Source organism: Phyllobates terribilis, unplaced genomic scaffold (genome assembly GCF_046119375.1).
Source record: "Phyllobates terribilis strain yellow unplaced genomic scaffold, ASM4611937v1 Scaffold_1__5_contigs__length_1240528914, whole genome shotgun sequence".
Classification (NCBI taxonomy): Eukaryota; Metazoa; Chordata; class Amphibia; order Anura; family Dendrobatidae; genus Phyllobates; species Phyllobates terribilis.
Window position 1 is genome coordinate 943999469 of NW_027362761.1, and position 22154 is coordinate 944021622.

Consider the following 22154-nt stretch of genomic DNA (forward strand, 5'->3'; position numbering starts at 1 on the left):
TATGCCCATGCTGCGGATTTTTCCGCAGCGTTTTTGATGCACACAAAAATCCGCAGCATGTCCATTAATTTTGCATTTCCGCATGCGGAATTGCCTTTTCAATGTAATAAAAAACGCAAGGCAATTCCGCATGTGGAATACTCGCGATAAACGCTTGCGAAATTCCGCATGCGTTTTTCTGGGCAAGGAGATGCGGAAATGAAGCGCAAATTTTCTGCTTCAATTCCGCAACGTGGGCACATAGCCTTAATGATGGAATTTTGTAACCTGTTATATGGGCATAAACTTGTTGAAACTGCAGTAACTATTTAGCTGGATCCTTTATTGTAAAGCGCTGTGGAATCCGCTTGTGCTATTGTTACGTAAACAAACATGACTACTGTTTCCTATATTGAAATGATACATTTACCTGAGTTTAGCTGTAGAATGATTGCAGGTGGTGAAATGCAGAACTTCAACTTTGTAGTTGTGTAATAACTGGACAAGCTTCTGGAGGCAATGTATAATAGTGTTTACTATATGGGAGTGCCTCTCTGAACGAGGCGGATACTGGACTGTAACTCACAGAATCTACGATCACTAAAGCATGGGCGCTGACTCTGATATTGTACTCCTTGCCATGGTTTCCCTTCTGTCTGCCAGTCAGCATGGTAAGTGAAATGATTAAGCCATACTGCAGTGTTTTCTATAATGTATTGTGTTACTCCTTTCCCCGAGCTCACCTGTGTAATGCCACACACACCTTACCACTTCCTGATGTGTGGCCTTTCTCATGATTTGCAGTTTTGAATCTGGCTTTGCTGATACAAACTCCTGAAAAATGCAAACCAACATACAATAAACTTCATTGTTAGGTAACTTTCTAACTAATTGTATTGATCAATCACTACCAGCATTCCCTCTATACTGTGTGCTCTGTAAACAAAAGAGTTAAAACAAAGTTCTAAGCCAATAGAAGTTGTACCTGTCTGCAGGTTTTGGAATTTTTAACTCTATCATTACCAGAGTAATCTGATTTTCTAGTCTTCCCTGGCTATGCAACAAACGTCAGAACCTGTCATGTTGAATATAGTGTCTGATCTGCAGGCAGGGTGTTATAGAACAGGAGGAGCTGATCAGAGTGGTTGTAACGGGTCCGGGAGGCGGAACCTCTGAGCTACTATACAAGGGGGCGGCCCTTGTAAGGGAGCGGGTGGCAGTCTCTGGATGAACGGACAGGGAGATACGGCAAGTGATCAGGGCAGTCTCTGGGTGAACGGACAGGGAGATACGGCAAGTGATCAGGGCAGTCTCTGGGTAAGGGGTAGGTACGACCTGTGATGGCAGAGCCTCCGGGTAGGCTAGCAGGCAGATGGTAGATGGGTGCTCCCAGGTGAGCAGGCGAGAGTCTCTGGAATAGCAGGTGGTCACGGCACGTGACGGCGGAGCCTCCGGGCTGGCAGGCAGGCAGGTAACGGAGAAGCGCTCCCAGGTGAGCGGGCAAGAGTCTCTGGAATAGCTGGTGGTTACCGCAAGTGACAACGGGACCTCCGGGCTGGCAAGCAGGCAGGTAACGGAGATGCGCTCCCAGGTGAGCGGGCAAGAGTCTCTGAGATAGCTGGTGGTCACAGCACGTGACAACGGAGCCTCCGGACTGGCAAGCAGGCAGGTAACGGAGATGCGCTCCCAGGTGAGCGGGCAAGAGTCTCTGAGATAGCTGGTGGTCACAGCACGTGACAACGGAGCCTCCGGGCTGGCAGGCAGGCAGGTAACGGAGATGCGCTCCCAGGTGAGCGGGCAAGCTGGTCCATAGACAGACTGACCGGAGTAGTAAGGCAGACCGTCGGACCTCAGGCAAGCAGGCAGGTAACTGATATGCGCTCCCAGGTGAGCGGGCAGGCTGGTCCTTAGACAGACTGACAGGAGTAGTAAGGCAGACCGTCGGACCTCAGACTGGCAGACAGGTAACAAGTATTCAGGCAGGAATCAGGCAGGTAACTGGCAGGTAACTGGCAGGTAACTGGCAACGGGACCTGAGGGCTGAAGCACAGGTGAGACACAGGTGCAAACAACATTGCTCGGGCACCTCCATTTTGGAGGAGGTGCCTTAAATATGATGAAGTCCTCCGGCCATTGGCCGGGGACTCTTTAGGGCGGCGCGCGCGGCCCCTTTAAGAGGAGGGAAGCGCGCGCGCCCTAAGCACAGGGGCCGGGAAGGAGCGCGCGCTGAGAGCAGAGCAGGAGGAGGACGCCGGGACGGAGCGCGCGCTGACAGCAGAGCAGGGGGAGGACGCCGGGACGGAGCGCGCGCTGACAGCAGAGCGGGGAGAGGACGCCGGGACGGAGCGCGCGCTGACAGCAGAGCGGTGAGGGGAGCAGCGTCCCTGCCTAGCAGAGGGCAGGGACGCCAGCGCTACAGTGGTAGACATTTTTGTGGGAAAAGAATCAGTAAAACTTGCATTTCATTCAGTGAAATCCTTGATGTTTGTATGTAGGGCTGGCTCCAGGTTTTCCTGGGCTTCGGGCGAAAGAGTCTCAGTGGGCCCCTTTAACACATACCACTATTCATGATGCACAGATATGGCAGAGAAATATAGGTATACAACACAGGGCCCAGGCTGTCCCCTCATCCTTCACATATACAAACATGCACGTATACACAGTATGCAGACATGCAGGCACATGCACGGTAGACAGACATGCAGGCACACATGCATGCACACGCACAGGAGGCAGACTTGCACACACACAGTACACAGACATCCACACACACACAGTGCACAGACATGCACACACAGTACGCAGACTTGCACACACACAGTACGCAGACATCCACATACACACAGTGCACAGACATGCACACACAGTACGCAGACTTGCACACACACAGTACGCTGACATCCACATACACACAGTGCACAGACATGCACACACACAGTACGCACAGTGCGCAGACATGCACACAGAACGCAGACAAGCATGCACACACATACAAAGACTTGTGCACACACGCACATAGTACGCAGACATGCGCACACATGCAGGCATGCACACACATACACACGATACACAGATACGCACACATACAATACGCAGACATGCACATCCACAAATACGTACACATACAGACATATTTGAACACAAATTCTTAAAAACACATATAAAACAGACATAAATATACAGCTCTGGCAAAAATTAAGAGACCACTGCAAAATTTTCATTTTCTCTGATTTTTCTCTTTATAGGTATATTTTTGAGTAAAATGTACATTGTTATTTTATTCTATAAACTACTGACAACATGTCTCCAAAATTCAAAGCTAAAAATGTTGTATTTTTTTTGCAGCAAATGAGAAATCGTCAAAATGATAAAAAAGAAACAATGCTTTCAGACCTCAAATAATGCAAAGAAAACAAGTTCTTATTCGTTTAGAAACAACAATACTCAGGAAAAGTTCAGAAATCAATATTTGGTGGAATAACCATGATTGTTAATCACAGCTTTCATGCGTCTTGGCATGCTTTCCACCAGTCTTTCACACTGCTTTTGGGCGACCTTATGCCACTCCTGGCACAAAAATGTAAGCAGTTCTTCTTTGTTTGATGGCTTGTGACTATCCATCTTCCTCTTGATTACATTCCAGAGGTTTTCAATGGGGTTCAGGTCTGGAGATTGGGCTGGCCATGACAGGGTCTTGATGTGGTGCTCCTTCCTCCACACATTGATTGACCTAGCTGTGTGGCATGGAGCATTGTCCTGCTGGAAAAAACAGTCCTCAGAGTTGGGGAACATTACCTGAGCAGAAGGAAGCTAGTGTTTTTCAAGGATAACCTTGTATGTGGCTTGATTCATACGTCCTTCGCAAAGATCAACCTGCCCAATTCCAGCCTTGCTGAAGCATCCTCAGATCATCACCGATCCTCCACCAAATATCACAGTGGGTGCAAGACACTGTGGCTTGTATGCCTCTCCAGGTCTCCGTCTAACCATTAAACGAACAGGTGTTGGGCAAAGCTGAAAATTAGACTCATCAGAGAAGATTACCTTAGTCCAGTCCTGTATGTTCCAATCCTTATGGTCTTTGGTAAACTTCAGCCTGGCTCTCCTTTGCTTCTCATTGATGAAAGGCTTTTTTCTAGCTTTACATGACTTGAGGCCTGCCTTTAGTAGCCTGTTACGAACTGTTCTTGCCGTGCATTTCACCCCAGCTGCCATTTGCCATAACTTTTGTAGGTCACTTGATGTCATCCTGCGGTTGCTGAGTGACATTCGAATAAGATGACGGTCATCCCGGTCAGTGGAGAGTCGCTTTTGCCCTCTGCCGGTCTGTAGCTTTGTTGTCCCCAATGTCTGCTGCTTGACCTTGTTGTAATGGACTGCTGTCTTCAAAATTTTAAGGATGGAGGCAACATGACGCTCACTGTATCCCTCTGCTAGTAAAGCTAGAATTGAGCCCTTCTTTTGCTCACTCAACACTTTTCTTTGCAACTCCTTTGGCATGGTTAAAGGTTATTTTTTTAATTCAAATTACTTTTGGACTATTTCTAGCACTTGTTTTGCCATCCAGCTTGTCCTATTGCAAGAGGATTGTGAAGACCGCAGCAGTGTTTTTTATACTTTCCCTCATTACATAAGATTTGGTTCAGGTGATCACCAGAAGCACATTAAACAGAATGAGGTGGACTTTGGTTGGAATTCAACTGACACTGGAATGGAATGGCTGTCAGGCACGTAGAGATGGGGATTTTTAGAAAACTCCAGTGGTCTCTTAATTTTTGCCAGAGCTGTATATACACAGTCATACGCACTGACATACACAGATATTCACATCATACATGCACACACAGACAGACACATTAGAAATATTTTTAACATGGAGATTGGGGAAGCTGACAACAAGCCTCACTTACCTGCCCCCGGCCTGTCTCCAGTCCAGCTCCTCAGGTATGTGGCTGTGCAGGACCGCAGGCGTGTGTTTGCCATCACAGACATGGTCCTGGACCATCAGGGGGGCCCACTCACCGTCAGTGGCTGGGCCGCTCCCCCAGCATCTGTGCAGGACATCTGGCACTGCTTGATTGGCGGCAACTCACCAGACATGGCTGCGCGCAATGCGCTGTGTGGCTGTGTCTGCTAGTAATGACACGGTAGGGGCGATACACAAGCACAATTAAAGGCGCAGTGTCACCCCTGCCGTGTCATTACTATCAGACACAGCCACACAGCGCACTGCACGTGGCCATGTCTGGTGAACGCAGTACTGGACTCACTGTACAACTATTTTTATATAACACATTTTCAGTTTTTGTTACTTGATTGTAACCTAATACTGTCAAAAACTGAATAAACTTCTAGATTTACTCTAAATACAGCACAGTTTATCTCCTACATTTTCCTGTGGAACTTTTAATAGCTTATGGGCAGAGTGACCTGTAAAACCTGAAAAAGCTGTTTTTTTGCCAAACGTATTTTAGTACAGAAAGGTATGGCAGGTGGGTTAAAGTTTGTTTCAACCTCTATTCTAGACAACATATGATTTCAGATCAGTGTATTTCCCTTTAACCCTTTCACACCGAGGCCAATTTCCGTTTTTTTGTTTTCGCTTTTTCCTCTCCTTCTTCCAAGACCCATAACTTTTTTATTTTTTAGTCAACATAGACACATGAGGACTTGTTTTTATGTGGGACGAATTTTACTTTTGAATTACACCATTTATTTTATCATGTGATGTACTGGAAAGCAGGAAAACAATTCCAAGTGCGTTGAAATTGCAAAAAAAGTTCAATTCCACAATTATTATTTTTTTTACTATGTTCAATATACAGTAAAACTGACCTTGTAATATGATTCTCCAGGTTAGTACGATTACGCAGATACCAAATGTGTAGAGTTGTTTTTATTATTTCGGTGGTGGAAAAAAAAATTGGGAAATTTGTAAAAAATAAATTGCTTGTGTCACCATTTCCCGAAGCTGACATTTTTACTGATACCACTTTGGGGTAGATATGATGTTTTGATTGCTTCTTATTGTATTTTATTGCAATGTTGCAGCAGCCAAAAATCCTTAATACTGGCGTTTTGATTTTTTTTCTCGTTATGCTGTTTACCAATCAGATTAATTTATTTTATATTTTGATAGATCTGAGATTAACGAACGTGGCGGTAGCCAATATATATATTTTTATTGCTGTATTTTTAATACGGCTAAAGGAGTGATTTGAACTTTTATTTATTTTTTTCATGTTTTGAAAAAATTTTCTTTTCACTTTTTACTGTATTTGTTAGTCTGATTGTTAGACGATTATCTGATCACTTGTACTATATATACATGGAAGTGCATCAACACTGCTATGTATAGCAAAAATCATGGTTTCCTATGATTGCTAGCAAAACACTGCCTTTCACATTAGAACCGTCATGACAAACATGGAGGTCTTCAGAAGACCCTCAGCTTTCATAGTAACCCAACAGTGCCCTGCGATCACGTCATGGGTGCCCTGATGGCCGTGTGGAATTATGCCCCCTCCTTGCTGGCATGTGTTAAATGCCACTGTCAGAGATTGCCCGCAGCATTTAACAGGTTAGCAAGTTAACAGCCATGAGCGGAGCTCCTCTCCTCCAGCGGGTGTTAGAGGCGGATAATGGCTAAAGAGGCATCATCTGCCGGGAAAGTTGCGGGCTCGGCTTGTAAGTCCACATCAAAATCAGGGACCCGACATATGGCGTAACTAAATGTCAAATGTTAGGAAGGGGTTAAAGTGTAACAGTCATTTTAATTTTTACTTCATAAATCAATAGAGCACATGAAAATAAGTAACTTTGTAATATATTTTATTAGAGAAATCCGCTTCTTTCTCCTCCAGGACTGATCTTTCATTGTCAAAATTCTAAACTGACAGGTAAAATCTGTATTCAGTAAAGACGGATTTTTACCTTACTGAGATAGAAGATGGCAGTTACTAATGATAAGATTCTATGGACAGGGGAGAGAACGGAAACAGGAGAAGCTAGAGTCGGAGCTCCTCTTACCCCCTCCGTCTACATAGAATGTTATCAGTACCAACTGCCATCTCCTATCTCAGTAATGTAATAATCTGTCCTCACTGAAAACAGATTTTAGCTGTGAATTTAGAATTTTAAGAATGAAAGATCAGTCCTGGAGGAGAAAGAAGCAGATTTCTCTGATAAGCTATATTACAAAGTTTCTTATTTTCACCTCTTCTATTGACGTCTGAAATAAAAATATAAACGACGGTTACTCTTTAAAGCAAGGGAAGGAATAATCATTTTAGGCTACAGACACCATTCAATGGAAAGCTCTTCTCACATCTTGCTTTTTTTATTTGCTATGTTGTCAGAAGGCTGAAATACATGCTATGTAAAGGCATAGAGTGGTAAATATTAGCCATTGATTACCATTAAAAAATATATTTCATGCAGTATGTTTTTTTTCCAGCAACCCTCCATACAGTGGCATGTAAAAGTTTGGGCACCCCTGGTCAAAATTACTGTTATTGTGAACAGTTAAGCAAGTTGAAGATGAAATGATCTCTAAAAGGATTAAAGTTAAAAATGCAAATTGCCTTTATATTTTAAGCAAAAAAAATATATTTGTTTTCATTTTAAAAATTGCAAAATGGAAAATGGACCGATGCAAAAGTTTGGGCACCCTTGGAGATTTGTGTGCTCAGATAACTTTGACCAAGGTTTCAGACCTTAATTAGCCTGTTAGGGCTAGACTTGCCATCGTTAGGAAAGGCCAGGCGATGCAAATTTCCCAGCTTTATAAAAACCCAGACGCTCTAACCTTGTGGCAAAAAACGGCAGCCATGGGTTCTTCTAAGCAGCTGCCTAAGACTCTGAAAATGAAAATGGTGGAGGCCCACAAAGCAGGAGACGGCTATAAGAAGCAAAGTGTTTTCAAGTTGCCATTTCCTCAGTTCGAAATGTAATAAAGAAATGTCAGTTCACAGGAACAGTGGAGGTCAAGATAAGGTCTGGAAGACCAAGCAAAATGTCAGTGAGAGCTGCTGGTAGGATTGCTAGAGAGGCAAATCAGAATGCCCGTTTGACTGCAAAAGACCTTCAGAAAGATTTAGCAGACTCTGGAGTCGTTGTACATTGTTCTATCGTTCAGAGACACCTGCACAAATATGGCCTTCATGGAAGAGTCATCAGAAGAAAACCTCTCCTGCATCCTCACCACAAAATTCAGCTTCGGAAGTATGCAAAAGAATATCTAAACAAGCCTGATGTATTTTGGAAACTACTCCCATGGACCAATGAGGTTAAAAAGGAAACTTGGCGACAATGATCAAAGGTATGTATGGAGATAAACGGGCACAGAATTTCAGGAAAAAAACATCTCGCCAACCATTAAGCATGGGGGTGGATCAATCATGCTTTGAGGTTGTGTTGCAACCAACGGCATGGGGAACGTTTCATGAGTAGAGGGAAGAATGGATTCAAGGAAATTTCAACAAATTCTTGATGTAAACATAGCACCATCTGTAAAAAAGCTGAAGTTGAAAAGAGGATGGCTTCTATTAATGGATAATGATCCTAAACACATGTCAACATCCACAATAGACTATCTCAAAAGGCGCAAGTGGAAGGTTTTACAATGACCCTCACAGTCCCCTGATCTGAACATCATTGAAAATCTGTGGCTAGACCTCAAAATAGCAGTGCGTGCAAGATGATCAAGGAATCTCACAGAACTGGAAGAATTTTCCAAGGAAGAATGGATGAAAATCCCTCAAACAAAAATTGAAAGACTCTGGGCTGGCTACAAAAAGCATTTATAAGCTGTGATACTTTCAAAAGGGGGTGCTACTAGGTACTAACCATGCAGGGTGCCCAAACTTTTGCATCTGCCCATTTTCATTTTTGCAATTTTTAAAATTTGAAAAATGACTATATATATATATATTTTTTTTGCCTAAAATTCAAAGGAAATGTGTCATCTTTAACTTTAGGCCTTTTAGAGACCATTTCATCTTCAACTTGCTTAACTGGAATTTTGACCAGGGTTGCCCAAACGTTTACATGCCACTGTATAGGAAAATACAACAGACAAGGTACGTAGACATAATCCATCCCACTGTATGCCAAAAGGACAATGTTTTGGTATTTACCTTTTGCAAAGGATCGATATGTGCTAGGGTAGCTTCCGTTGTATAAAGCGGCATTTACACTGCAAGATAATTGTGGAACAGCATTGTTAACAACATTCTTTTCACAATTATCATCCCTTGTAAACAGGCTGCCGATTACCTGATGAACGAGCAAAACGTTCATTTCTCTCAGGGGTGGAGAACTTTCTTTCTACCAAGGGCCATTTGGATATTTATACCATCCATCGGGGGCCTTACAAATTGTACACTAACTCCGCCCACAAAGTAAGTCTTGATGCTGTCACTGGTGTCAGGACGTAATCTTTCACTGCTCGTGCCTCAGCATTCAGTAGTGCTCACAGAGCAAGAAGAAATTAAAAGGCTGGTTGCCATCAAAACACAGCTACTGGCCCAAGCACTGTGGACCCCAGGAGTCTGCCCGGGGGCCGGAGAAAATGTTGTAATGGCCAGCGGGCCTGAGGTTCCCCACCCCTAATTTATCAGGTGAAATAATCTTTTGTGCAGCATAATTGATCATCGTTATCAGTGGTGCATCATCCTGTGTAAACAGGACTCACACTACAGAGAACTCTGACAGTCTATGTGCAGTGAGTGATCTACAGGGTGGGCCATTTATATGGATACACCTAAATTAAATGGGAATGGTTGGTGATATCAACTTCCTGTTTGTGGCACATTAGTATATGGGAGAGGGAAAACTTTTCCAGATGGGTGATGACTATGGCGGCCATTTTGAAGTCGGCCATTTTGGATCCAACTTTATTTTTTTCAATGGGAAGAGGGTCATGTGACACATCAAACTTATTGAGAATTTCATAAGAAAAACAATGGTGTGCTTGGTTTTAACGTAACTTTATTCTTTCATGAGTTATTTACAAGTTTATGACCTTTTATAAAATGTGTTGAAAGTGCTGCTCATTGTGTTGGATGTACGGAGGAGAGAGGTTATGGATGGCTTTGTAGGTCAGTGTTCTTAGTTTGAACTGGATACGCTGGGCAATTGGGAGCCAGTGAAGGGATTTGCAAAGGGAGGTAGCAGAGGAGTAGTGAGTCGAGAGATGAACTAGTCACGCAGCAGATTTAAGGATGGATTGGGGGGTGCGAGAGTGTTAGCAGGAAGGCCACAGAGGAGGATGTTGCAATAGTCGAGGCGGGAGATGATAAGGGCATGCACAACAGTTTAGTAGATTGAGGGTGGAGGAAAGGACGGATTCTGGAAATATTTTTGAGCTGGAGGCGACAGGAAGTGGCGAGAGCTTGGATGTGGGGTTTGAAGGACAGGGCAGAGTCAAGGGTTACTCCGATGCAGCGGATTGCCGGTACAGGGGAAAGTGTGATGTCATTTATTGTGATAGAAATATCAGGTGGGGAAGATATGTGAGATGGGGAAAAGATGATGAGTTCAGTTTTTTCCACATTGAGCTTGAGGAAGCGAGAGGAGAAGAAGGAGGATATGGCTGCTAGACATGCTGGGATTCTGGACAGCAGAGAGGTGACATCTGGGCCAGAGGGGTAGATCTGGGTGTCAACAGCGTACAGATGGTATTGGAAGCCATAGGATTTTATGAGCTGTCCCAGGCCAAGGGTATAGATTGAGAAGAGTAGGGGTCCTAGGACAGAGCCTTGAGGGACTCCAACAGAGAGGGGGCGGGATGAGGAGGTAGTGTGGGAGTGGGAGACGCTAAATGTGCGGTTATAAAGGTATGAGGAGATCCAAGATAGTGCAAGATATATATTTATATATATATGTGTGTGTATATATATAAAACTATATGTATATTGTAGGGGTTTCTGCTCTCTGGTAGCCGCTTGGATATGCACATGCAGAGGGTTTTTATATCAAAACAGAATACAGTTTGTTGTCTTTCATAAACTTTCCAGCTTCAAGAATGAAATGAATAACAAAACAGTCCATTCTCTGGGTAAGGTAAAGTAATTCAGACGGTCACACCAATTTGGTATCACAGGCACTTCACTTCTCAGTATGTAGCATAGACTTAACCACCATGAACTGTCTTTTTACATCTCCAACACAACACACTCTGCTGAGCTATACCCAGCTGCCTGTTATTAGACCTGTAAGACCCAGATCGGAGTATGGGAGCGACCTTTCCCACTCAGGCTATTTTGGTCGCTCCTAAATCCCGGACACAAAATCCAGTCAAAATAAAAACGATCTCCGTCACACATACCTGCCATCCAGGGCCTTACCTCCTGCTTTCTTACAATATATATATATATATATCATAGTTTTATATATATATATATATATATAAAATTATTTATTTATTTTACTCACTTATATAGCGCCATTAATTCCACAACGCTTTACAGACATTATGGGCACTGTCCCCATTGGGGCTCACAATCTAAATTCCCTATCAGAATGTCTTTGTAGTGTGGAAGGAAACCGGAGAACCCGGAGGAAACCCACACAAACTCAGGGAGAAGATACAAACTCCTTGCAGATATATATATATATATATATATATATACTGCACATGCATATCTATATATAAATATACATATGTAAATATGTATATATAAAGTATGTGTATATACTTTTCGTATGTAGTTTGATAGCTCTAGTAAAACTAAACTAAGCAATGCCACACAGTGGACACAACTGGTATAATAATAGTAAAACCTACCAAGATTTTTTGTTAGTAAGATACCATCATGCAATTAACAAACGTGCTCTGTGGTTTTATATCAATAAGTACAGTAAGTGAAATATTTTCTTAGTAAAGCTGTGTGAACAATAGTGTTTTTACATTTTTTATATTTTGTAAGGGAAAAACATAAAAGGAAATGATCTACAAGGATGTGTAGAAATATCTACATTATCATCACGGTGAGCTAAAGAGATATTTGCAAAGATAGACAAGCATAAAAAGCCTAAAACTTTCAAACATCTTAGGCTATGCTCAAATCTGCCTACGTATTTCAGTTCCATCATAAAACCAGAAAAATAACAGCAGTGCTGGATTTGTCACAACTGACACCCACGTTGCCTGACAGACCCTATGGACTTTAAGGCAGCTGTTGGGTTTCCATCATGGTCACCATCATTTTACCATAATACAATCTGAGATGAAACTTGGAACTCCGATGTGAACACAGACAGTAGTGTGACACCTTACTGTTAAGGCTTTTAGTGGACTCAGGTTTGCTTTCTACCGGGTTTATAATCTTTAATCTAATCTTTATTTTTTAGATAGCGCCAGCATATTCTGCAGCGCTTTACATACATTATCATCGCTGTCCCCATTGGGGCTCACAATCTAAATTCCCTATGCTTTTAAGGGCCCACCAAAACCTATAGAGTGAATGCTAGAAACGTGGTGGTAGGTCATCTAAAATGGTGGTGGCTCCAGTAGAATCGTCACTTTTATTCATGCACATAAAATATCCAGTTGATTTTCACTGGCACCTGATTATTTTTTTGTGATAGGATACTATGCCAGGCTTGTGGGGAAATCCAGAATGAAGCACAAGATAATGCCTCCGGCAGTCACTGGTCCTCCTGAGTTTGAGAGGACGTTTCGTGCACAGTAAGTATATGGTGAAGAAGTATGGAGCAGCGCTTCACTTAATATTCCCATTCATTTAGACAGAGATAGTAAGCCATACACTTTCCCTAAGGCCTCATTTAAGATGTCCGTTTTTAACATACGTGTTCATTCTATGCTTTTCAAGGATAGAACATGTAATCATTACAATCTAAGAGGTTCTTCACATGTCCATGTTTTTTTGTGTGCTAAGTGGTCTGCAAAAAATGAAGGCAACATGTCCGCTTTTGGTCTGAATCATAGCCCAGAATTATCCAAACAAGTCTATAAGTCTATGGGTCCGTGAAAATCACAGACAGCACACGGATGGCATCAGTGATTAACATTTATGCAGTTTGTGATATTTTTTTCATCTGTGAAAATTACAAATGAAACACCTATGGTACAAACTGACACACTGATGAACAACGGTTCATGTTTTACGTACGAGAGAAATCACGGATGTCTTAATGAAACCTAAAGCAGAGATGCAGACACCCCTGAAACTTTAGATACATTTCATGGCATTAGTCTATTATATTTTCAACACTTTAAAGCACCACTCCAGCGCAGGAATATTGCCATTAATGTAAGTTCCCTGACCCTAGTGTTATACTCACCAGCCGCCGTCTTCAACTCTTCCTGGTGCCACTCCGGTCTTGATCCGTGATCTTGTTACTGCAGCTTCTGACTGACCGGAAGTCAGAAGTATCGGTCACAAGCTCTCAGTGTAAGTCTATGAGAGCCTCGTTCTGGCCTCATTCTGGCTCTCATAGGCTTACATTGAGTTGTGACTTCCGGATCGACCAGCAAACACTGGAGTGATCCTGAAGGTCACAACCTGCAGAAGACCGTCCAGAGCGGCGCTGATAAAAGATGAAGATGGCGGCTGGTGAGTATAACTCTAGGGGCAGGGAACTTACATTACTGGCACCACTCCAGCAGTAAAAGAAAAGAAAAAACGCTGGAGTAGTGCTCGAACTTAGTAAGGACCAATATATTTTCTGGAAACTGTCCCTATGTTATATATGTACAGTAAGTATCCAGGTGTATAACTTGGATTTGTGATGTATTTGTCCACTATCGCTCTCTAAAATGTCACCTTCTAATAAAGAAAATCCCATTGTAACCCAATTTCGGCAGTATTACTAATCTAGCACCCATGTGTATGGGTAGTATATTTGTGCTATTTGTACAAATTAAGACCAAGGCACTGTGTTCTCTGATGGAGGCAATGCTTGTGGAGAAGAATACCCCATGTGTCAGGAGATGGAGTCTGCCTCTGTGTTATGATGTAGAATGATGACGGGATCATCCATACTTCAGATATAATTATTGCTGCACACGTTACAAGATTCTGCGCTGCCTTTATATAAGCTTGGACGATAATCTTGCAATGAGGGCAGGATGGTCATCAGTGATATACACCACCACTTCTCCATATATATAGTACTAAATAATTCCAATGGGAACGTCTTATTTCCTGAAGTTTCTCTCCGATATTCCAGCACAGATAAGTCCTATACATTGCAGCTGACAGCTGGTTTCTCTGATTTGCAGACAGAACTGTGTAGAGTTCTTCCCAATATTCCTGCTTGTTCTTTGGATTGCCGGCATATTCTTCTATGAAGGTAACGTGATGTTATTTCCTATTTGGGCTGGGTTCACATGTAGCAGAAATGTGTTGTACAACCAGTTACTGTGGGTTTTTTGCGATGCAGATATTAGCCGTGCAATTTTTGAAGGTAAAATATGCTGAGAAAACATGTTTCATGTAAAAAAAAAAAAAAATCAGTAAAACGCTTTTGATTTTGCTAAATCACCACTAGATGCAGGTCCTACCTATCTTCAGAACTGGGTCCCATCAAACATTGGCAGGTATGTCGAGATAGGTGATGCACATTTCTCTCCTCCTATTTGTACAGGAGGTCCAAAAATTGCTCAGCAAGCGTGTTTTTTTCGGAGTTCCCATAGAAATAAATGAATTGTGCTCTGGTCATGCACATCCACCTCTCAGGTTTCTGCCTGCACACAATGGGAAACCGTTCTCAAAATAGATGGGGATTCTTCCGTCTATGTGAGATACGGACTGGGAAACTAACCTTAAAGGAAATCTGTTTAGAAGTTAAGACTTCTATTATCCCTCTTGTTTTACAGAAGTTGCGGCCGGTTTGGGCTTACTGTATATATTTGCACGTCATCTCTACTTCAGAGGTTATGTGGCAGCTGCGCAGGACCGGTAAGTTCTGTCTGATGTTAATATTGCTATATTTCTATACAGCTGTAAATCTGCATACACTCCATGCATTGGGATCTGCATTGATTGGCAGAACGGGAAACTATTATCCCAGTGCGAGAGGTGTGGCAGAGCATATGCTTGACTTATGCTCCATTCTTTCCTTTAGGGGGCTGCAGAGCGCTGCACTCGGCTTTTTCCGTCAGCCCAATAGAGAATGAATGCAGCAGCCGTTGGGCATTTGTTCGGCCATGCCATTTTGTATTAGGGATAAATGTTCCCTGCCAGGAATAAAAGTACCAAATTCTGCAGATTGGTGAAGGTCCCAGAGCAAGTTATCACCTATCCTGGGGACAACCTATTTAAATGAGCATTTGTCTAACAGCTGTTGAAGAGTTATCCCCTTCATGAACATTTATGACGTATCTACAAGATTTGTCATATAATTGAGATAGATGTGACTCACAATGCTGGGACCTGTATCCTTCTTGAGAGTGATGGCCTTTCATACACAAGGAATGGAGAAGTAGCTGCCCATGCAGGACTCTATTTATTAGTATGGAAGTTCAGGAAATTGCCAAGCACTCTTGTTCCCATACTAATGAATAGAAAGAGCCATGCATGTGAGCCGACCTTTCCATGCCCAGCAGTGTATGATGGGGCCCTATTCTCAAGATACATGCAGGTGGGAATGGCATATTTCAGAGATTTGTGTCATGTCCTGTGGTTATGCCATATACAGGTGTATCTCACTAAATTAGAATATCATCAAAAAGTTAATTTATTTCAGTTCTTCAATACAAAAAGTGAAACTCATATATTATATAGAGTCATTACAAATAGAGTGATCTATTTCAAGTGTTTATTTCTGTTAATGTTGATGATTATGGCTTACAGCCAATGAAAACACAGAAGTCATTATCTCAGTAAATTAGAATAATTAACAAAAAACACCTGCAAAGGCTTCCTAAGCGTTTAAAAATGTCCCTTAGTCTGTTTCAGTAGGCTCCACAATCATGGGGAAGACTGCTGACTTGACAGATGTCCAGAAGGCAGTTATTGACACACTCTACAAGGTCCCACAGTTCCAATTTTTATTTGGAAATCAAGGTCCCAGAGTCTGGAGGAAGAGTGGAGAGGCACACAATCCAAGCTGATTGAGGTCTAGTGTGAAGTTTCCACAATCACTGATGGTTTGGGGAGCCATGTCATCTGCTAGTGTAGGTCCACTGTGTTTTATCAAGACTAAATTCAGTGCAGCCGTCTACCAGGAAATTTTAGAGCACTTCATGCTTCCCTCTGCCGACAAGCTCTTTGGAGATGGAAATTTCATTCTCCAGCAGGACTTGGCACCTGTCCACACTGCCAAAAGTACCAATACCTGGTTTACAAACAACAGTATCACTGTGCTTGATTGGCCAGCAAACTCGCCTGACCTTAACCCCTTAATATCTATGGGGTATTGTAAAGAGGAAGATGAGAGACACCAGACCCAAAAATGTAGATGAGCTGAAGGCAAATATCAAAGCAACCTGGGCTTCCATAACACCTCAGCAGTACCATAGGCTGATTGCCTCCATGCCACGCCACATTGATGCAGTAATTGATGCAAAAGGAGCTCCGACAAAGTATTGATGCATTTACTGAACATACATTTCAGTAGGCCAACATTTTGAACTTTAAAAACATTTTTCAAGCTGTTGTTATAAAGTATTCTAATTTACTGAGATAATTACTTTTGTGTTTTCATTGGCTGTAAGCCATAATCATCAACATTAACAGAAATAAACACTTGAAATAGATCACTCTGTTTGTAATGACTCTATGTAATATATAAGTTTCACTTTTTGTATTGAAGAACTGAAATAAATTAACTTTTTGATAGTATTCTAATTTAGTGAGATGCACCTGTATCTCCCACATAGCTGACCCCTTTTTCTGGCCAGCATTTTTTTCGGTAGTAGGTCACAAAAAAAATTGAATAAATAATGGTTACAAATTTTAGACAACAAAGGAAGTGCTTTTACCTGGACTGTTCAACGATATTATTTTATATTCTGATGATTTGTCTTGCTTGAAGGTTATCAGTCATAAAATAGGAGCAGTTTATTTGCACGTTCCAGATGTCTATAGTGTGCACTTATCACATAGCTTCCCAAGCTCTGTCTCAGGAGGCTATCAGTCTGCGCGGGGCCACTTTCATCTGTTATATGTGGGTAGAGGACCACTTATGGACATTCTATAGATGCCTTACATGTAACTGGATCACTGGCATGACAGGTGTAGTCTCGGCTAAATTACTGTATTATCTCTTACTGTGAAGGCCGCTATTATCTCTGTGGATTCAATGTACATCCTATCATATAGAAAATGACATGACTAAAAGGTGATTCTATACTGAAGTTTCTAGGAGATACAAGTAATTGTGTTTATGTCTTTTCTTCAGGATCCCTGGCTTTTATCTCAGTCTCATCTGCTTGTTCCTGTTGCATGCATTCGCTGCGCTTGGGATTACAAACTCCTTTCTCAAAAAATACCTGGATGTGAACATTTTTAAAACAGTTCATCACATGTTCTGATCGAAAGCAATTTCATTACTAAAGACATAAAGAATCATGTTTATTTTCCTTTATATGCTATCATCTGTATAACGTATGTTATTTTAATTAAAAAAAATGAAGAAAACAAAAGATACTATTGCATTACATGTTATTAGTATCTCCATATCTAGTCACTGAAGGCCCCATACACATTAGACTAACATTGTCCGAACCCACCGATATTGTAAGGATCTGCCAACAGTCTAATGTGTATGGGGCCCCCGAATCTCACCTCGACTCTGACGCGCCCCCTTGGGCCGTGGGGGTACCCAGAACCGGGCCTGTAAATGCCGGGGGTTGTAGTCACCGTGGCGGTGACCCAGTCCGTGACCCAGGGCGGTCAAACCAGGGTAGTCTATGGGTGACTGTTCTATATAGTCCGACTACGCCACCTGTGGAATGCGGTTATTGGGAACCGCCGCTACGGAGCAGTCCGCTGAAGCTGGTGGTATGTGCAGCAAGGTGATGTAACTCCCCACAGGAAGAGTGGAGCTTCAGGGCAGCGTGTATGGATGATGGTGGTGGTAGTGCAAGGTGTCAGTAATGACAACACGGAGTCTTTGCAGTGCAGTCCCAGGGTTTTTACTGTTGGTAATTATATGGGCCCCAACGGGAGTACTGGCTAGTGATGAGGGCCTGATCAGTCTGTGAACAATCCTAGAGTCCTCCTGGCCAGGTGAAGTTGTAGGCCTGCCGTTCTGACTATACTCTTGGGCTATCCCACTTATAGTCGTGTTGTAGCCCACGTCCCTGAGTGCAACGTGCTGCGCTCACCCGTATGGCTGGCGACTCGGACCTTGTGTATTCCTCGCTCCTCTGTGGCGGTACGGGTCCTTTTGTGTGGCTGAGCCTCCGGGCTTCTGTTGGGCCAGGAGACCTGCAATCTCCTGCCCTGCGGTATCTGCTGCTGGGTCTGAAGGGTCCCACAGCCTCAGACTCCGGTGTCCGGTTCTATGCGTATTCTGACTAGGACGAGCTATCTCCAGCTCCAGTCCCTAGCTCCTTGCTCCTTCGTGTCCTATCTGACTCCTGACACTAGACTCACTAACCCCGCCCCCAGATCCAGTTATATAGGGCAGGATCCTCCCCTTTCTGGTCAGGGGCAGGAGGTGTTACATGTAATGTGTTCCTGACCAGGAAACTCCTGTTTTGCTCCCAGACATGGTATTACTACCACTGTGGCAACCAGACCATCTGGGGTGCCACAACTCCCCTTCACCAACAAATGATCCTCGGACAGATATTCTGATTTTTAAGACATTAATTAAGAGATAAGCTGCTGCCAGAGCTGCCTGACAGCAGCTTTCTCTACTTTACCCTTTGAAAACACATGAACATTTGCCCGAACCGAGCGTTCCTTTGTACAAGGGAGTTGGGAAGAAAATTCAATGCAGTTAAATACAATTTTTGGGGTAAGTTCCCATGATGAGCTTTTGGTGCAGAATTTCTGCACCTATTATTTAAATTAGGCTACTTGCGTTTTTTCATTGCGTTTTTGTGTGTGTTATTTTAACATACATTTTTATCACGTTTTTGATTCTGTGTTTTTTTGTGTGTCTTGTTGCTGTGTCACGCTTCAAATAAAGCTGCTTTGTATTTGATACTTCTTGGTATTTGGATTTAACAGAACTTTATTGACATACTTAAATGCGGTTTTAATGCGTTTCCACCTCGGAAACGCAATAAAACCTATGCGTGTTTTGTATATGTGGAATTTCTGCACCTAATGTAAGTCTATGGGGAAAACCCATACAGAAAGCTCAGCGCACCCGCAAGAGAAATTCACATGCTGTTGATTTAAAACACGCACCTCAGGTCAGTTTACACAGCGTTAAAAAGAAGCACAGTGGGCCTGAGATTTCTATAAAGCCCATCCACTTTGCTGGAACTGTAAGATGCTGCGTTTTAGACGCAGCAAGAATAAACAATGTCAAAAACTCACCAAAATTGGGCTGAATTAACAGTGAAAAATTTGATTTGTTAGTGTTAAGGGGACGGTTGCAAACAACTTTATTATAATGGAACGCAACCGACCCCGGGGTCCGCAATGCAGCCTGGTGGACTGCTGCCGAACACCTTCCGGGTGAGAAGGAAGACAACCAACTTAAATGATAAACCCTTCCGTGTTACTGCACACGGGAATGGGTATAGCGGTTCGCTCAATCTCCGTTAACTGCACGGGAGATGTGCGACCGGGGAAGTAGCTGTAGCCCTGTTAACTACACAGGGACTACGCTGTAGGCGCTAGGATGCGTGTGTGATACACGCCGGGTATACGTGCTCTCAGCCGGCGTGCTACCGGACTGAGGAGAACCGCTCCACGTGGCTCACAGGGGGTACCGGGAATACGGCGTCTGCAGACTGCTCGGGGTGTATGGCGACCCCCTTGTAAGAGCCAGACTGCCAGACCAAACTACCTGCCTATTTCCACTAAACCTGCCTATTTCAAACTATAGCACACGTGGAGCTCAAACGACCAAGCGTCCACACAACACCATCACTGCTCAATGATCAGAGCGCGCCGCCATGTTTGTGGGTGGGCATTTTAAAGACTAAGCCCTGCCCACCTTTGCACCATTGGTGACGTCACCCGCGACCAATCAGGCGGTGCCAGGTCACCGGATCAGCTGACTCCCAAACCACCAATCACAGTCCGCCATGTTACAGGCATGCTCAGTGCAGAGAATCCTGGACTTAGGCTGTAGCAGCCCTGTTTCCCTCTGCAACCTACGCTTCATGTTGCTAGGGATAAAGACAAGGGAAACAACTCGTCCATCTTGTGCACCAGCTAGGCGTTGGGACTGATGAAAATGCTGAGCAGTGTCAGCCCTGGCTGGACCAGAATGGGAGACCACAGAATCCTCTGATGGCTCTGAGCCCATTTCAAATCCAGCAAATGCCTGATGCCTAACAGTTAGTAATAAGCTGCATTAAAGCAATCTGAGCCAGACAACAACTGCCAAGGAAAAAAAGGTTATAACATATATCTATGAGCTGCAGATCAACATGAAGAAAGCAGAAAAACTGTTTCTGGTTTGGGACATGTGTACATGGCAAATGTTGGGGAAATGGAGGATAAAGCTTAATGAATTTTAGCATACCCCCTGGAGATAAACCTCTGCTAGAGGTGTCTGGCCAAGCCGAACATATATTTGTATTGAGTGTTAGAAGGAATAGCTCTGATCTGACTGATAGTTTGGCCTACGGTTATATAAGGTACATATCCTAACCCATCTTAAGGGGTTGAGCCATTTCAAATACATTATAAATGTTGTAGAAATGCAAGCCCCTCTGCTGGGAAAATCTGATGCCATTGGTAAAGTTAGCAGCTTAAAGGGGTTATTCGGGGCTATTTTTTTTACAATATGACTAAGAACTAACAAGCAGGTCGTTGTAGTTGCTGGTAGTCACAGACCACTTCTTCCGGCGAATCAAAAGTTTCCACTGATGTCACTCAACACAGCAGCGGCTTCTATTACGCTCTGCTGATGGGGCGTGACTATCAATGTCATGCTGATTGACAGTCGGCTCCTCGCTGCCTAACTGCGGGGAGCCAGCTGTCAATCAACATGACGTCAGTAGTCACGACCCGTCGACAGAGCAGCTCAGAAGAAGAAGAGCTGCTCTGTTCACATGGAGCAGCTGAATCGCCAGCAAAAGCGGTCAGTGACCACTCTGAGCCAGCGCTGGGTACAACAGGCAGGTAGTTGCCTCTGTTAACAACTACATGCATGCTAGTTTTTAGGCCCATAGAAAATAATTAAGTCCTGGATAATGTCTTTAGGTTAATGGACTAAATTGTTGCATGCTGATCTACAGACAGTATGAATAGCTAAAAAAAATGATGAAGCACCCTACACATTAAATAATGATTGCTTTCATTGTAGGAAGATTATTATAGGACATGACGGTCCCTATGAGTTGCTTCTTTTGTGGAAAATAGCATTGCCAGTATTTCATTATCGCATAGGACTCAATCTTTCTGTTCAATTAAGTGTCTAATTATATTTAAAATGTTGGGTTACACCAGGGAGGTCTGCAACTGATTCTATAGGATATGTTAAAACTTTCCATCATCAAGCTAATTACAGTTTTTAGCTAGATGTACAGATTTTTGGGCATGTGCCCTTAAGAAAAGTGGAAACTCTGCCGGGTAAAGATTTATGTGTCTGCTCTACTCTTCCTGCAGTCAAGGTGAGGATGATAACTGCTGGCTCTGCACTTTGTATAAACCACAGATGGAGTTCAATGCAGCTACTTGTACAAGAAAGTTAAACTCTGCCCTCGGTGATTGTATGTGTGATATTTCATCAACATATTTCCTGACATAGAACACACAGTATTTACAATGTCGTAAATTGTAGAGACCAGACTTTCATCTTTTTTTCTTTTAACCATCATGTACAGTGAATAGCTCTGCCTCTATACGTATACATGTTCTCTGTGATGGCAGTACAGGATATACCATAAATGTCTAATTAATGCATGTTCCACTACTGTAACTCACATCTCTGTAACCAGGGTAGACCAAGCAAGAGGGAGTAAGAGAGACCAGACAGCACATGAAAGGAGATCCTCTCCGAGTGCAGCATTCCCACCTGAAGGGTTAAAGGCTCTGTGACGAGCAAGATGGTCTCCGAAAGAAGTCTCC

General features: G+C 43.1%; 1 protein-coding gene across 1 annotated transcript; it reads left to right on the forward strand.

Moving 5' to 3' along the window:
- The first annotated feature begins 495 nt into the window (after nucleotides 1-495).
- On the forward strand, nucleotides 496-18958 carry LOC141155206 (microsomal glutathione S-transferase 2-like). Its single transcript, XM_073641952.1, has 5 exons — nucleotides 496-650; nucleotides 12571-12670; nucleotides 14228-14298; nucleotides 14825-14906; nucleotides 17350-18958. The coding sequence occupies exons 1-5, from the start codon at nucleotides 587-589 to the stop codon at nucleotides 17480-17482; spliced, it is 450 nt and encodes a 149-aa protein (XP_073498053.1). The 5' UTR covers nucleotides 496-586; the 3' UTR covers nucleotides 17483-18958.
- The last annotated feature ends 3196 nt before the right edge of the window (nucleotides 18959-22154 follow it).